General features: G+C 37.5%; 1 protein-coding gene across 2 annotated transcripts; it reads right to left on the bottom strand.

Moving 5' to 3' along the window:
- CLPX (CLP protease regulatory subunit X) lies at positions 1 to 17,171 on the bottom strand. Of its 2 annotated transcripts, none has more exons than XM_082882085.1 (15): positions 16,317 to 17,171; positions 15,759 to 15,820; positions 15,402 to 15,502; positions 14,652 to 14,735; positions 12,696 to 12,742; positions 11,424 to 11,498; positions 11,238 to 11,315; positions 3,684 to 3,740; positions 2,877 to 2,947; positions 2,552 to 2,651; positions 2,301 to 2,405; positions 2,150 to 2,212; positions 1,823 to 1,945; positions 601 to 756; positions 1 to 170 (listed from the first exon to the last, which is right to left on the bottom strand). In XM_082882085.1, exons 1-15 carry the CDS (start codon positions 16,866 to 16,868, stop codon positions 102 to 104), a joined length of 1,743 nt encoding a protein of 580 aa, XP_082738211.1. In that variant the 5' UTR covers positions 16,869 to 17,171; the 3' UTR covers positions 1 to 101. The 2 variants fall into 2 exon arrangements, with proteins under 2 accessions (XP_082738211.1, XP_082738212.1); XM_082882086.1 differs by having other exon boundaries at positions 15,402 to 15,506; positions 16,317 to 17,168.
- Positions 17,172 to 17,549: the final 378 nt, after the last annotated feature.

Raw genomic sequence — 17,549 nt, 5'->3', positions numbered from 1 at the left:
TACAAATAATTGCATATTTAATCTATTAGATTATTGTTTTCATTTAAATTTATATATTGTACAGGGTTGAGAGACCAGAAATAAACCTCAAGGAAAAAAGATTACAAAGCAACAATTGAAGGAAGCTCTGGTTCCACCTCAGATTCTGCATCAGACCCTTCAGCACTTGTCTGCAATACACAATAGAAACACAAATGTCCCAAACATTATTGGCTAAAAAACACGGACATGGATACGGATATGCCAACACGAGAATTATATAACAAAAAATGCAAGAAACAACACAGTGCACACAAAAAAATTATATATATTTATTATATGGCATATATACAAATATATCTTCACAAATAATAAAAAATTGCAACATAAATTCATAGAAATTTACCTCATTTTTTTTTTCTTTTTATCATTATATCTTAAGTTATTTTGTTCAAACGTATAACAAGTTTAATTCATATCTAATTGATGAATATGTGTGTCTCCCGAGTGTCCAAAGCATGTTGGGTGTAAAAAAAAATTTTAAGTTCTTTTCAGATTATTGAAAACGTATGAGCAAGCAACATTAATTTGACAAGATACATGTGGCTGAGTAATATGCACCTCTAAATCTTTTAATTTATGTTGTGAAAGATAGCGGTCAAATGCACCCTTGCCATAAAGGATTTTTGATCCACACCCATGTCCCTCCGACCCAACAGCTTCCTCATCAACTAGAACAGCATCTATTATATCATCGCCTGTTCTCACATCTGGAATCTGCAAAAGATTCAAAGATGAAATCACATTCAGAATTATATCTTAATATTCTATCAGTAGCATTATAACAGACATTAGGGTCAAAAGAATTTGTTTTAATAAGAATTTGCCGCATTGAACAACAAACATGTTTTAATATGACATTAGCCAAAAATTGTAGTCCCAGGGCGTTAAGGGTATGAAGTAATAAGCAGAACTTTATCAGGTTCAGAACAAAAAAGGCCATAAGAACAGAGAAATGGGTCTCATTATTTTGCCAAGACTGGGATTAATTTAGACCCCTAATCATCAATTGCTTTGACCAGTATAAAAAGTGTAGCAGAGGTCTAGCAAGTACAAAAACCGGGTTATACATGGACTCTTCTATTTCTTCCTTTGACAATTGTTCAATGATGACATCAAAAGGAGTTGAGTGATTATGAGGTTGTTCTTTGTAGCTATGGCTGTGCAGTGCTGGAGCTGGATGATACCATAGTGATAATAGCTTTTCCCTTCCTAAGGTTCTGGGACTTATAATGAAGAGAAGCTATGGAGAAAAAAAAGCAATAGAAGATTCAATCTAGAATTCTAGATGAAACGCCCTAATCCAAGATTGCAGCCTATTTGGGTAACAACATTGCAACGTCAGACCTCTTTATTGTTTGCATTAATTTCATGTCTTGAAACTAGATCACTTTCTCACATTCCTTTGATTTATAATCTCACCGGTGCACTGATTTTCCAACCAATAATTCTTCAATCCCAAACAAACAAACCACAAGGTTTTTTTGTTACCTAGCCATACATACAGTGGTGACCTTAGTGCTGAGCCAAATCAAATTGTCAAAGAAAGATGTATATGATTGTTAGTAGTATGTATGAGGGTAATCTTGTATTTCTAAACAGATAAAAGTAAAAAGTTGTGTTCCTAGAAAAAGGGTGGCATTAGAGCCACCCTTTTTCTAAATCCTGTTTAATTTCAAGTACATTTCTGCTTTATAGTAGCCAGCATGTAGAGCAACTCCAACACTCGCATGCTTTTCAAACTTCATACATAGGCTTAGTTATCAAAGGAGATCTGACATACCTCATACATGGCATCCATCAAAATATTCTCCAAGATGGATCTTAGTCCTCGAGCCCCCGTGTTCTTTGTAATCGCTTGCCTAGCAATTAATCTCAATGCATTTTCTGTGAAATGCAGATCTACCTGATAAATAAATCCAAGAACAATTAATTTACACCTGCAACATGTACTTTTACCATATCAATAAAAGCATAACACTGGTCCAGATGTGTGGGAACAAAATGAATGATGCCTATTCCCACACATCGGGTCAAAAATTTGAAGTTAATGCCTTTAGTTTTCTTCAAACTAACTTGGAAGAAGAGTGACCTGTAAAGAAAAACTTACTCCGTTCATTTTAAACATCTTTTTGTACTGCTTCCCTAGGGCGTTTTTTGGCTCTGTCAGCACCTACCAAACATTATTGCTAGTAAGAATGCAAACAAAGTGGCTAGGTATACATGACAACTAACCCATGCACATCATTCTGCAAAAATACCTGAACAAGTTGGTTCTCAGTGAGAGCTGACAAACTAACAAGGATGGGAAATCGTCCAACAAATTCAGGTATCAAACCATATGCGATAAGATCACCACTTTCAACCTGCCAAACATGAATGTATCTTTCATACTTCATTGTGCAAGCAAGAAAAGACTGACTTTGCTCCTTAAAAAAATCAACATATATTCATGTGTGTGTGTATATATATATATATAGAGAGAGAGTCCATCACTTTGGAGAGAGCTTACAGTTTCCAGTAGAGATGATGCCACAGCAGCGCTTGTAACACCACCACTCCTCATGTTTGCACGCACAGGTGCAGAAAACCCAATAGAAGAATCTTGACGCCTGAAAGTGGATGCAGAGCACTTCAAGTAGCAGAAAAGATCATAAAGCTGTGTTTGGATCATGGATTCAGGGAGGGATTTGTGAAGGAAATAGAAAAGCGAAGGGTTGTTTTCACTTTTTCTTTTGTTTTTTCTTTCCATCTGCAAATTCCTCCATAATCCAAACACAGCCTAAAGGTAACATCACCAAGAAAGGGTGAAATCATAATTTTCTAACAGTAATTACCTTTCTGAGATTGTTTTCTCCAAGTCAATAAAGGCACCCCCGCATATAAAAAGAATATCTTTTGTGTCAATCTGTTAAAAGTATAAACACATGAACATGTCTTAGAAACAGCAAGATTGGAAGTATGGTTAAGAAGAGAACTAAAGATATTTCTATAAAACACAGATACCAAAGGAAACTATTATCAGACATATTTTCAAGAAAGATCGAATGCAAGAGCTGTCTAACTAATTCAAGTTAAGTTAGTATTAAATTCTTTTTTCCTTTTTTTTTTTTTCCCCCCTTTTTCCCATCTTTATCAAGTAGTATCTATTGGACAATCTAAGGAAAAACAAAAGATAGAAAACTGAAAACCAAAAGGAAAGTAAACTGTTTGTTAATTTTTCTGGGGAAACTTTTCTTTTTCTAGCAGATCCAGATAAATTAAACTCCTTATCCACATATTAAATTCAAGATGAAACTCCATCAAACCAAAAAACCGCTAAAGAATCGTGAGATTTTTCATTTCAAATACTTCTCACATCACAAAGCCATAATTTGCTCAGTAGCCTCTTATTCTTTGTACTGTACAGTGTTTTAGATCATTTCTTATGCCTTATTAACTAAAAGCATGAGAATGATATGGCCAATAAGAAGATGATAAAATTCTTTTTTCGTGGCTTTTTGAGACAGTTAACCCATTGCTATTTTATATATTACACTTTCACAATGAGTTCTGCAAATTACCACATCCAAACAGGCATAAATTGCACATTATTTAAGCCATCATGCTTTTCAATACTTGCACAATAACTAATGAACATGTACCTGAATATTGTCACCTCTAGGATGCTTTCGAGCTCCCTTCTCTGGGACATTGACTACCTGGACAGAAAAATCCATAAATCAGAATATAATGAATTAACTATTTGTTAATATATTTTATGTTAGTGCTTTAGGCTTTAGATTAGTGCCTTTACTTTCGGTTAGTGGATCCACTTTTGGCATGATGATGTTTGTAATTTTCTCTCCTATATAACGGAGAGTGTACCTCTTTATTCATATAACAATCAATACATCAATCAATAATACATACAATTTATCTCTATCAATATATTTTACATGGTATCAGAGCTATAAGATTTAAGCCTATACTCCTTTCTTTCCGGCGGGCAGCCGGCCGGCAACCTTGCCTTCGCTGCCCGCGGGAGTTTTTTCAACACATATCACAAACACATACCAGAAACTCTTCTTTCTTGTTTTCTCATTTTCATCGTCACTAATTTCTTTTTCTGTGGTGACTCCACCCAAGACATCCCTTCTTTCTTTGCATTGTCTGTATTATTGATTGATTGTATTGATAACTTGTTGTATTACAAGATTGATTAATTACAATTCCTATACAATCTATATATAGAAGAAAATGTGGTAGTAGGTGTAGTGGAGGTGATAGTGGGTTAGGTGAAGTGGAGTGTGTGGTGAAGTGGAGGTAGGTGAAGTGGAGTGTGTAGTGGAGTAGGTGAAGGTAAAGATGGGAAATTGTGTGTAGTGGAGTAGGTGAAGGTAAAGATGGGAAATTAGTGGAGTAGGTGAAGGTAAAGATGGGAAATTGTGTGTAGTGGAGTAGGTGAAGGTAAAGATGGGAAATTCTAACAGCCCCCCGCAAACTCAAGGAGGAGAGAAACTAACCAACTTGAGTTTGGAGAGAGTAACAAAACAAGAAAATACATAAAAATAAAAAAGGATAGGAGACACTGTATGGTCGTGTCAGACCGTTGGTGAAGACACTGAATGGTGGTGTCATAACGTTGGAGAGGACACGGTATGGGGGTGTCATAACGTTGTAGAGGACACGGTATGGTGGTGTCATAATGGTGTAGAGGACACTGGATGGCGGTGTCAGACCGCTGTAGAAGACAGTTTATGGGGTCATGTCGGACCGTTGTAGAAAAACAGTTTATGGGGTCATGTCGGATCGTTTGTAGAAGACAGTTTATGGGGTCATGTCGGACCGTTGTAGATGACAGTTTATGGGGTCATGTCGGACCGTTGTAGAAAAACAGTTTATGGGGTCATGTCGGACCGTTTGTAGAAGACAGTTTATGGGGTCATGTCGGACCGTTGTAGAAGACAGTTTATGGGGTCATGTCGGACCGTTTTAGAAGACAGTTTATGGGGTCTTGCTGGACCCTTGTAGAAACTAACCGGAATCAATGTCGGGATAGTTTACAGAGTCTTGTCGGACCCATAAAGGAGCTAACCGGAATCAATGTCGGGACAGTTTACAGAGTCTTGTCGGACCCATAAAAAATACACTGTATGATGGTGTATATAGGCTGCCCAAATATATAGATATATGGATATATATAGTGAGCCCTCAAAAAGTCGCGCCCTCAAAAGGCGCGCCCACTTTATCAAAAGATGTGCCCTCAAAAGGCGTGCCCAATTCATCAAAAGGTGTGCCGGACATGATGGCGAGGCACGTGGGCGCCTTGGCTTGCGTGCCCGTTTGTCGGCTGGTGATAAGAGGCGCGCGATGCGCGTGGCTGCCTCGGCTATAAGACAGAGGCTGAGGCTGAGGCTGAGGCTGAGAAAAAGCTGCGAAAAACCTCGGAAAAAACAAAAACTCTTCTTCGTTTTGCTGAGAGAGATAGTCCGTAACACTCTGTTGTCTGAGAGAGATTTCTGAGAGAGATACACTGTAATACTCTGTGGCCCAGAAAATGGCTTCATCTTCCCGGAGTCTGCTCACTCTCTTTCCCGACCTCAATGAGTCAACAAGAGAGACAACTGGTGCGGTGGCACTGGAACCTCAACCAAGCGTACCAGGGTTTGCTCCGTTGAACTTTCCTATGCGGTCGGTGGAGCAAAAAATGGCAGTGCAGTCGGATGTGGAGGCCAATCAGTATACTTTGAAGGCATGTGTGGAAAGCATGACGGCGGTCACAAATTTGTCGAACCGGCTGCAAAGTAGGACAAATGAGGTGCAGCATTTAAACTCCCAGCTGGCTCTGCTCCAACGCATGTATAAGGATGCGCGAGCAGAGATAAGCGTGCTAAGGGCAGAAAACAAGGAGCTGAAGCGGAAGGCCACCGTGATGTTCCGATTTGGAGGGCCGCCATATGCTGCAGTGGAGGAGTATGGTGGAGTGATCGTGCCCAGTGGAGCGGGAAACACGGAAGCAACACCGTCAAGGACCGGCCAGGACGGAGGCAAGAAGAAAAGACTGGCGGCAGAGTAGAGAAGAAAAATCCCGCCTGTGGATGAGGTTGTTGTGTTTTTTTTTTTTTTTTTTTTTGCTGATGTAAAAGTGTGACCGGGGTGGATTCCCAATATGAATAAAATATGGTGTGTTGTGCAAATATGGAAATTGGTTTGGTTTGTTTTTTTTTTTTTTTGTAATAAGAATAAGAAGAGGATCCAAGGCATGGACAGCATCATTATGGCAAGTGGAGTTGAAATATTAAAAAAAGATGGGACCACGGTTTTGGTAAAACCCACGGTTTTGGATTTTTAGTTTTTTTTTTTTTTTTTTTTTTTTTTTTTTTGGTTAAAATTAATGTATTATTTATTTATTTATTTATGAAATAAAAGAGAAAAAGGTGGGTGGTGGAAAATGTGATGATGGTGTTGGGTGGTGGAGAAAAGTTTAGAATAGAAAAGTTTATATAAAATTGGGGATAGTGTTTTATAATAATGAAAATAAAGGTGAGGTAGTGGATGTGTGTATTAAAATAACAAGAATGGGTGTGAATGGTGTCGTGCATGTGCTGTGTATGTGGCAGTGTGAATGGTGTGAGAGAGGAATAAAGTGTTTGCAAAAAAAAAATGAGAGAGAGAGAGTTCTGCCGTGTGTGTGTCCGAGAGAGAAGCAGCTTTTGAACATTGTTTACATACCATGCAGAGTAGTAACGTCATCAAACAAGACTTGTAGAGAGAGAGAGAGAGAGGGCATGTGTAGAGGTCCGGCGGGCGGCCAAGGCGAGGCTGCCGCCCGCCGGTGAAGCAGAATTATTAGCTTCTTAACCTTGCTCTGATACCATGTGAAAAAATACTGTATTATTGATTGATTGTATTGATAACTTGTTGTATTACAAGATTGATTAATTACAATTCCTATACAATCTATATATAGAAGAAAATGTGGTAGTAGGTGTAGTGGAGGTGATAGTGGGTTAGGTGAAGTGGAGTGTGTGGTGAAGTGGAGGTAGGTGAAGTGGAGTGTGTAGTGGAGTAGGTGAAGGTAAAGATGGGAAATTGTGTGTAGTGGAGTAGGTGAAGGTAAAGATGGGAAATTAGTGGAGTAGGTGAAGGTAAAGATGGGAAATTGTGTGTAGTGGAGTAGGTGAAGGTAAAGATGGGAAATTCTAACAGTTCCTTTCCGCAATTTACTCTCCAAGTTCGATGACACGTCATCGTCATCGTCATCATCGGATGTGCCGCCGGTGACGTGTATCGTCTCCGATGGGTGCATGAGCTTCACTCTCAAAGCTGCTCCAGAGTTTGGTGTCCCTGAAATACTCTTCTGGAACATGCTACTCATCACTGGGTCGCAAGAACATGCTACTCCTATCCTGCCTCCTCATGTCACTTGCTGGCCTCTCCACAGTGTTCTTCTCCACCAACATCTGGATCTACTCAGCCCTCAGATTTGTTAGCAGCTTTGGCCGTTCCACCATTGGAACCTGCGCTCTCGTCTTATCCACGGAGCTCGTCGGGAAACGCTGGCGACCCCAGGGGCTCTTCATGGAGGTTACTGTATCTGTGGACATGTGTTCCGGCAATCTTCTACTGTGTCTTATTTCATTTCTTAGCCCTCGAGTCTCCCAGATGGCTCTGCCTCCGAGGACGTAAACAAGAATTCCTCGCCACGCTTAAGACTCTTGCAACCCCTGCAAAACGTAGTAGCTTGATGACGTCCTCGTGGTGTTGGTGGTGGAGGGCGTTCCAGATTGGGTTGGAGATGATATCATTCTTCAGTGCGTGCACTGCGTTTAACGTGCTGCTGATTTATACGATAGAGTTGTTTCCGACGTGCGTGATCTGCCCTCGACAGAGGGGACACACCAACTTTGGCTTCACCTGGTTCTCTCATGAGCTTCCTCCCATTCTTTCTCATTCTCAGTTTCAGAAGGATTTTTTTTGGGTAATGAATGTCTTGAGCGACTAGAGCTGCAAGGAAAAGGAGATGCCCTGGCTCTATCAAAAGACACAGATGGCATAAACACACACACCCATCACACAGAAAAGAAAAGCTACCCACGTGATTTCATCTCTCTCGGTGCTAAGAGAGAGAGAACAACATTTTTTCTTTTACTACTTTGTTTCTTTATGTTTTTATTTTTTTTTTATTTTTTATCTCTTCTTTTCAAAAACATCCTCATGTACCCCACTTGCTTTTCTTTTTTTTTCTATATTTATTTTACTCCATTTTTTTGAAAAGGAACCGAAACAACACCACAACACCTCCACCCACATGTGTTGGTTCCCACTTTTCATCATCCATATTCCACCTTTTTTTTTTTCTTTTCTTTTTTTTTATCACCCACTCCCTCTTTTTCTTCTCACCCACGAGCCTACTCACATGCACCACCCACTATCTCTTACACTAATTTATCATTTTTTTTTTCCACCCACTATATTTTAATATGTAAACATATACATATATCTAAAACCAAAAAAAAAGAAAACCCAATTTCCATATTTGCACAACACACCATATTTTATTCATCTTGGGGATCCACCCCGATCACACTTTTACAGACCAAACAAAAAAAAAAAAAAAAAAAAACAAACCAAACACCCACATCCACAGGCGGGATTTTTTCTTCTCTACTCTGCTGCCGGTCTCTTCTTTTTACCTCCGTCCTGGACGGCCCTTGCCGGTGTTGCCTCCGTGTTTCCCACTCCACTGGGCATGATCACTACTCCCTGCTCCTCCACTGCAGCATATGGCGGACCTCCAAATCGGAACATCACGGTGGCCTTCCGCTTCAGCTCCTTGTTTTCTGCCCTTAGCACGCTTATCTCTGCTCGCGCATCCTTATACATGCGTTGGAGCAGAGCCAGCTGGGAGTTTAATTGCTGCACCTCATTTGTCCTACTCTGCAGCCGGTGCGACAAGTTTGTGACCGCCGTCATGGACTCCACACATGCCTTCAAAGTATACTGATTCGCCTCCACATCCGTTTGCACTGCCATTTTTTGCTCCACCGACTGCATCGGAAAGTTCAACGGAGCAAACCCAGTGGTGTTTGGTTGGGGTTCACGGGACACCGCACCCGTTATCTCTCTTGTTGACTCGTTGAGATCGGGAAAGAGAGTAAGCAGACCACGGGACGAAGAGGCCATTTTCTAGGCAACAGAGTGTTACAGAATATCTCTCGCCACAGAGTGTTACAGACTCTCTCTCTCAGCACAACGAAGATTTTTTTCAGAGTTTTCTCTCAGTTTCTTGCCTCAGCCTCTGCCTCGGCCTCGGCCTCCGCCTCCGTCTTGGTTAAATAGCCGAGGCAGCCACGCGCATCGCGCGCCTCTTGATGCCAGACAAACGGGCACGCCAGCCAAGGCACTCACGTGCCTCGCCATCATATCTGGCACGCCTTTTGATACATCGGGCACGCCTTTTGATGGCACGCCTTTTGACAGATTGGGCACACCTTTTGAGGGCACGACTTTTGAGGGCTCGATATCTACATCCATGTATATTTTTTGGGCAGCCTATATACACACTCATACAGTGTCTTCTACACCGGTCAGCTTTATCAATCCCTTTGTTTCAACCTCAAATAGGTTTCTATCTTCACACCTATTTGAGTTTGAGGGGGGGTTATACACAGTATCATGTATAAGTCGCTCATGGCGCATTGTGCATCACCACAACCTCTGCTACATCGGTCCGACATGACCCCGTAAACTGTCTTCTACAACGGTCCGACATGACCCCGTAAACTGTCCTGCTACATCGGTCCGACATGACCCCGTAAACTGTCTTCTACAACGGTCCGACATGACCCCGTAAACTGTCCTGCTATAACGGTCCGACATGACCCCATAAACTGTCTTCTACAACGGTCTGACACGACCACACAGTGTCTGCTACAACGGTCCGACATGACCCCGTAAACTGTCCTGCTACATCGGTCCGACATGACCCCGTAAACTGTCTTCTACAACGGTCCGACATGACCCCGTAAACTGTCCTGCTACATCGGTCCGACATGACCCCGTAAACTGTCTTCTACAACGGTCCGACATGACCCCGTAAACTGTCCTGCTACAACGGTCCGACATGACCCCGTAAACTGTCTTCTACATCGGTCTGACACGACCACACAGTGTCTGCTACAACGGTCCGACATGACCCCGTAAACTGTCTGCTACAACGGTCCGATACGACCATACCGTGTCTTCTACAACGGTCTGACACAACCATACAGTGTCTCCTATCCCATTTTTAATTTTATTTGTCAGCTTATTTTTCTGTTTTGTTACTCTCTCCAAACTCAAGTTGGTTAGTACCTATCCTCCTTGAGTTTGAGGGGGGCTGTTAATATATTTTATGTTAGTGCTTTAGGCTTTAGATTAGTGCCTTTACTTTCGGTTAGTGGATCCACTTTTGGCATGATGATGTTTGTAATTTTCTCTCCTATATAACGGAGAGTGTACCTCTTTATTCATATAACAATCAATACATCAATCAATAATACATACAATTTATCTCTATCAATATATTTTACACTATTCAATCATCATAATAGCAAACCTTTTGTGCAAAAGAAGACTCCACTCTTCCAACTAATTTTGATGAATCAATATATAAATTACCAAGTTGAAATAATCAGCAATCCAATGCAGTAGCCAAAATAAGTGCATAAAACTAGTCATAACAGGACCAAAAATAGGAGTTTCGTGAATTTATTTTTTCTTCTTTTCTATTCATTTTATACTAGTCTAGTAGCCTTCTTCCTTTGCTAGGTGGGCCAGCAAAGAGTACATTTATTAGAAGGCACTGAGGGGGTGCCACCAGTATATAAAGCTAGAATAACCAGAAATAAAACACCTCTACATCAAAACTGTTAAAAAAACACCTATATATAAAAAATATTCAAGAATCTCTACAAAATCCAAAAATTAGTTCAACGAGGGGTCAAACACTACCCAAGAACCAACTTTAGAATCATGAAGCCAATAAATTACAAATTCAAAATAATTTCATGCAGATTCACCAAGACCAACTCCAGCAAACATCTCAATTTAAATTTATGAAAAAAATTGGACAAATCATCAATAGAATGCAACAGATGCATTCCCTCCATGGGGATTGAAAAGTATTCATCATTTAACATTTTCAAGGTGAACCAAGTAGAAGATGTATTTACCGTTCCTTCCAGCATTTTAAGTAATGCTTGCTGGACACCCTCCCCTGAAACATCTCGGCTTATATTGAGGCTCTCAGCCTGCAATACGAAAATGGAAAATTGTAGCAAGAGTGCAGAAGAAAGCTATGTTGCATTTGGAACATAAGCAAAAGATAATTCTCAACCCTCAAACAGTGTTAGAGAAACCTTTTTTGTAATCTTGTCAACTTCATCAATATACACAATGCCTTGCTGGGCAGCTGCCACATTATAGTCAGCAACCTGAGGCAATAACAGGCCAGGATAAGAACAAAAGATCATATTTAATCATAAAAGTTATTACAGAAACATTCAAATTGAAATTTAAAAGGCAACAAAGATAGTAACAAAGCAAGTAAAAATGGTACTTTGTGCAAAACCTATTCTCTTTTATACTTCACTGGAACATACATGTAGTCCAATAAAAATGTAAAATACATGAACTTCTTGCAAGAAATATGGCCTATGTTTGGTAGAGCTCTGGAACTTTAATTCCACCCTTTGGTTTGCACATGATGTTTGTTTACAGTTTTTAAAAATTAATTCCACACTCACTTTTAAAAACTCTGTCCAAGGCGGGAAAATTTGGGCTAACTGGTTGTCCTCCCGGATGTGCGGCCGATTGACCGGAACAGTGCATTTTTTTTATTTTTTATTTTTTTTTTACAATTGCCACCTGCTATTTTTTATATTTTAAATTTTAAAAAAAAAATGGAATTGTTTTAAATTTTTTATGAGTTTTGAATAGAATTTTGAGTTGTGTGATTGGTTATGAGTTGTAAGTTTTGTATTAAATATCATATGTTACATCAAAAATTCCCTACTCAATTCAAAATTCTTTTCAAAACTCATTCACCAAACAAATTTTTCACACTCAAATCATAATTTCAAAATTCACAAACTCAAAATACAACTCCTATTCTTAAATCATATTTAGAAAACTCTACCAACGCTATCATGATTTTTCAATGCGAGAATTTTAAAACAGCAAAAGATCATTCAGGCTTCAACAAGTGACAAAATAAGGAAAACAATAAAGGCTTCACAACCAAAAACTACAACATAAAAGGATGTTACACTGGTCTCAAGCTTGAGAGCAAATCATAGTTGGGCAATTATGCAACAAACAATATTAGTTAAAATCATAAACAAGTAGGATGTAGAATAGCTTTATAGCAACTATATGATCCAAAAGTCCAGAGACTGTCATCGAAAATCAGAGGCCAACACTGAATGCTTAGAAATGGTTGCCTGGTCACCAAAATAGCATCCTACATCATTAGGGGCGATGTTCTTTTATCCATGATGAGCATTGACAAAGTTCAGTAACTTCCAGACAAGATATGAAACTGCAATTCATGCTGGCACTGTTTGAAGCAATAACCACACATATTGGTGATGTATATTCTTAAACTCAGGAGTATGTTCATGGAACTTTACCATAAGGAGCTTGTATAATATGGACTCCACATCTTCCCCAACATACCCTGCCTGCAAAGAACAATATGTTGTCATGAGCTCAACAAAACCAGATCTGTCAACACAAAACTCTATATTCCATTATTTCCCTTAAAATCACAACAAAACCTCAAAAAAAGAGAAGAATTCCAAAACATATAATTTGTCTACATTCTCAACAGAAAGAATAAGGTAAAGCATTAAAAACTTAAACTTATTAAGAGTGAAGGATGACATAGGTTGCGTTTGGTAGAGTTTTAGAATTATAATTTGAGAATAAAATTGTATTTTGAGTTTGTGAACTTCGGAATTATGATTTGAGTGTGGAAAATTTGTTTGGTTATGAGTTTTGAATTGAGTTTAAATTGAGTGATGTGATATATGATATATGATTCAAAAATTTATAACTCATAACTAAACACACAACCCAAAATTCTATTCAAAACTCATTAAAAAAATTTAAAAAATTCCTAAAATAATTTTTATTTAAAATATAAAAACAACAGGAGCAAAAAAAATAAAGAACCCGAACACTGTTCCGGTCATCCGGCCGAACGTCCGAGAGAATGAACGGGCAGACGTGTTTTGAAAAGTAGGTGTGGAATTAATTTTTGAAAACTGTAAACAAACACTGTATTGAAATCAAAGGGTGGAATCACACTTTGAAAGTCTAACCAAACACAGCCATAATTTTTCTTTTGTTCATTCTTCATTCTCTTTTTTTTTAGGTCACTCAAAGGTTATCAAAATTGATTTTGACAATTATTTTCAGATTGGTTCTTCACAACTCAATGAGAGAGAGAGAGAGAGAGAGCTCTTTAAAAAAGACGCCAAGTTAATCATTTTGATTAGGCTAAACATGAATCGAACACATTCCAAGAATAAATTAGGCTATGTTTGGTTTAAGTTTCAAATCATAATTTCACCCTCATATTTGAATGCTATGTTTGATTTAAGTTTTCAAAAATTGATTCCAAGGCCACATTTGAATACACATTCCAATGCATATTTGGCTGAGTAGAGTTTTTGAATTTTGAATTTGCGGATTGGGTCTATCCGGTCGTCCGCCCGGATATCCCCCGGATGTCCGGCCAATTGACCAGTACAGTTTTTTTTTTTTTTTTTTGGCAATTGCAACCTGTTATTTGAAAACAAAAAATTTATATTTGTTTTGATATTTTTTAAATATAGAAATTATTTTTTTTTAGACCGTTTTTAAACAAAACAATTAAAAAAAAAAATTCCAACCAAATATACAATCAAAAGTAATTTTAAAACACCAGTTGAATATTTTTTTAACAAAAAATAACTTTTTAAACAAAAAATAATTTTTTAAATATTTTAAATAAAAAAAATATTTTCAGATTTTTTTTAATTTTAAAAATAAATTTTTTTTTTCAATAATTATTTTTTTGAATTAAATTTTAAAAAGAGTTTGGTTATGAGCTTTGAATAGAATTTTCAATAGAGTTTTGAGTGGTGTGTTTGGTTATGAGTTATAAATTTTTTAATTAAGTTCTCAAAACTCTTTTCAAAATTCATAACCAAACAACTTTTCTCACTTCAAAACTCATTTCAAAAATTCAAAACTCATAACCAAACAAATTCTCTTTTTTCAAATCATGATTCAACAACTCACAAACTCAAAATACAACTTCATTTTCAAATTATAATTCTAAAACTAAACCAAACGCTACCTTAGACTTCCATTTCACTCTACCAAAGTGAATAATTTGCACATAACAAGAATACATGATCCTAAATCTTCAGGTTACAAACATGACAATTCATGTGCAAGTTATAGAGATTTGCAATTATTCCGCACATTCAAAGTTACCGAAAGATGAAAAGCTAAATGCATGGAACCAAGCTATTATTTTTCTTAAAAATAAGCAGACGACAAAATTAGAGCCATGGCGATGGTGAAGAGCTACCAACTTGCCTGAGTAAGTGTAGTGGCGTCTGCAATAACAAAGGGAACATTCACCAACCTTGCCAATGTTTTGGCTAGTAATGTCTTCCCTGTCCTTGAAACAACATCAGAAGTGTAAGAAAGAGAACCAATAACTGAAAGTAAGGTGTCAGAAAAGTGGAAGACGTATCTAACCAAGCTTTGTTTTCCTCAATTTTAACCCTGCAAATTTAACTAAAAACCAACAATATACCAACTTCTTATATAAAAAATAAATTAAATGAAAATTAAACAAACTAATTTTTAGCATCAACTTGGATGTTCATGAAACAAGAGAGAATTGATATTTTAGAGATTTGTTATCCCTATCAAAACATGGTGGCAACAACAAATAAGAAAGTACTGTATTAGTGAAACGTGTATAAAATGGATCTTGACACTTAGAACTACAGCATCACTCTAAAGCATGGATGCTTCACAGTTTTAGATCAACCAGCATTCACAATAGATGTTTGCAACTAAGATATCCAATATGATACTCATTGCTCATGTAGTGAGTGTATGCACCATGAGAGAGAGAGAGAGAGATTTTGATGCAACACCTGGCACCAGTCTTGACACTTATAGTTATCCAATAAATTTCAAACCACTAGTCTTTATTAAATTCGAAGTTTTACTTAAAGATTTTTTACCAAACTTCAATGTTCTGGCAGAAAGTATTCATATTTAAGTACAAACATCAGTGGAGCATTAAGGAAAATACGACAGCATATTACCTGAACCTGTTGGCCCCATTAGAAGAATGTTACTTTTCTCAAGTTCCACCAAATCATCATCAGAAGCATCTGTTTTTTCATTGACTGAATCTCCTGCAGGCCTAACTTTCCAAATTGTAGTGACAAATGTTAGAAGTATATATCATCATAAACGTGGCCATCAGAATTACAAACCAAACAGACAAATAAACAAACAGAACATTGGCCCCGTCAGGGATATAAGGAGATCGAAAGAGTAAATTTCAATGTCCATAATTCCAACATACGAATTCATATGTCAAATAATTTTATTTCTTTCCAAAAGGTTTATACAGGAAAGAAAAGATAATTGATGTCCACCAAAGGTTTAGAGCTAACCACTTCTGTGAAGGGTCATTAGAGATCCTCTTATAATGATTGTAAACTGCAACGGAAAGCACCTGTAATCAGCACATATCATATAGTTAGAGAGCTCATACAAGGCAAACTCTTTCCAAACAAAAGAATCGCATTAAATGACATTATAAACAGACAGAAATCAAGCAATTGTACATTACACATACAAATCAACTCAGATAATTGTTTTACAATACAAAAAGTCCCTGTAGTTGTGTCAAGTGAAGTATTCAATGCCGGACCACTAAAAAAGGCAATGACAGAAAAGCCCATCAAAGCAAATAGCAAAAATTTCATTAGATGGCACAACAATCAGAAATAATTGAATTGAATACAAATACTTATCTAAACATAAAGAATATGAAAAGAAACAAATGAGTGTCCCCCACATAAGCAAATTCCTTTTTAAGATATATTTCATGAATTGCATTTCAATCCAACATCTTCACATTAGTAATCAAAACAAACAAAAACAAAAAAAAAGTTCAAATTCAGCATGTAACAACAATAGCTGTGAATCAAATTAAAATTCAGAATCACCTTCTTAGCTCTCTCCTGCCCAATTACAAACTTATCAAGCCCTCTACATATCTCTTTCGGGGTCGGAAAACTACCACCTAAATTCAATCCTCCCCAACACCCATCTTTCGAATTGGCCCCATACCCTCCACCCGAACCCGTGCTCCCACCACCCCCACCGCCACCATCGTTCGCCCGAACCAGTTTCACACCAGGCCGGACCGCAATTCCATCCCCAGGAGGTTGCCAAACCTCAGGGGGTTCCCCATAAGAATTCAATATACTAAAAACTTGCCCAGATTTCCTCCTATTCTTAACATAACTAGGCCAAAACCTCCTACTATCGCTAATCCCAGTGCCCTTTTCGACGAATTCGCCGCGAAGCGAAACGGGTTTGAATGAGGTGAAATGGTAAGGGGTGTTGGAGAAGTAATCGTCCCATTTGGTTCTGGAATTGGAATAGGAACCAAGCACACGACCACAGTGCATGTGGTTGAGAATAAAGTATCTGAATTGCGAGACCGTGAAAGAAGCCGTGTCTCTGCATGATTTTGATCTTAGTGCAGCAGCCATGAGTGGGATTGTCCCGGAAACGGAGAGAAAGTGAAAGGAAAACTGAAAAACTCAATTATAAAGACAGAATTTTTGACGCTCATGTAGTGGACGAGAAGTGAAATTGAGACATGGGTTCGGAGGATTGGAGGTGAATTCAAGTGGGTCTTGGTTAGATTTTTAAGATTTGTCTTTAAATGAGGATTTCTAGACGGTTGAATAGATATTGAACAGAGTTATACACCGACGTAGGACAAACAAAAAGGAAAAAAATGTGAGAACACACAATGATGATTGGAATATCTTTGTATTGATGATCATACTTGTTCTTATTTCTATTAAATTAGTTTTTATTTTTTTAAAATTTAAATATCAAGATGATTTTAATATTATTATTAAATTAAAAATTTTAAATTTTAAAATATTTCATATATTAAATGTATTGATTATATATTAAAAGTCTAACAATCACATATTATATGATTATTATTTAAATACATAATAAAAATTAATTTGGTGAAATAAATAAATAAATGCATAAAATATTTATTAATTTTATATAATTTTATCTTTGGTGAGTAGAAATAATTTTTAAAAATTTAAAAATATTTTTTTGACATTTATTTTTGTCAAATTAGTTTATGTTTTATTAAATTGACGACTTTATCCTTGAAATTGAGCAATGGTAAAGAAGCTTGAATT

The sequence above is a fragment of the Camellia sinensis genome, chromosome 8 (assembly GCF_055761805.1).
Source record: "Camellia sinensis isolate YWXY chromosome 8, ASM5576180v1, whole genome shotgun sequence".
Classification (NCBI taxonomy): Eukaryota; Viridiplantae; Streptophyta; class Magnoliopsida; order Ericales; family Theaceae; genus Camellia; species Camellia sinensis.
Note: the sequence above shows the minus strand (reverse complement) of the source record. Positions and strands in the feature narration are given on the sequence as shown.

Coding starts and splice junctions, on each gene's coding strand:
- CLPX (XM_082882085.1), bottom strand. CDS start 16,868: ATGGCTGCTGCACTAAGATCAAAATCATGCAGAGACACGGCTTCTTTC. Junction 15,821..16,316: donor GGCAGGAGAGAGCTAAGAAG/GTGATTCTGAAT, acceptor TGCTGATTACAG/GTGCTTTCCGTTGCAGTTTA. Junction 757..1,822: donor TGATGGATGCCATGTATGAG/GTATGTCAGATC, acceptor AATCTTTTGCAG/ATTCCAGATGTGAGAACAGG.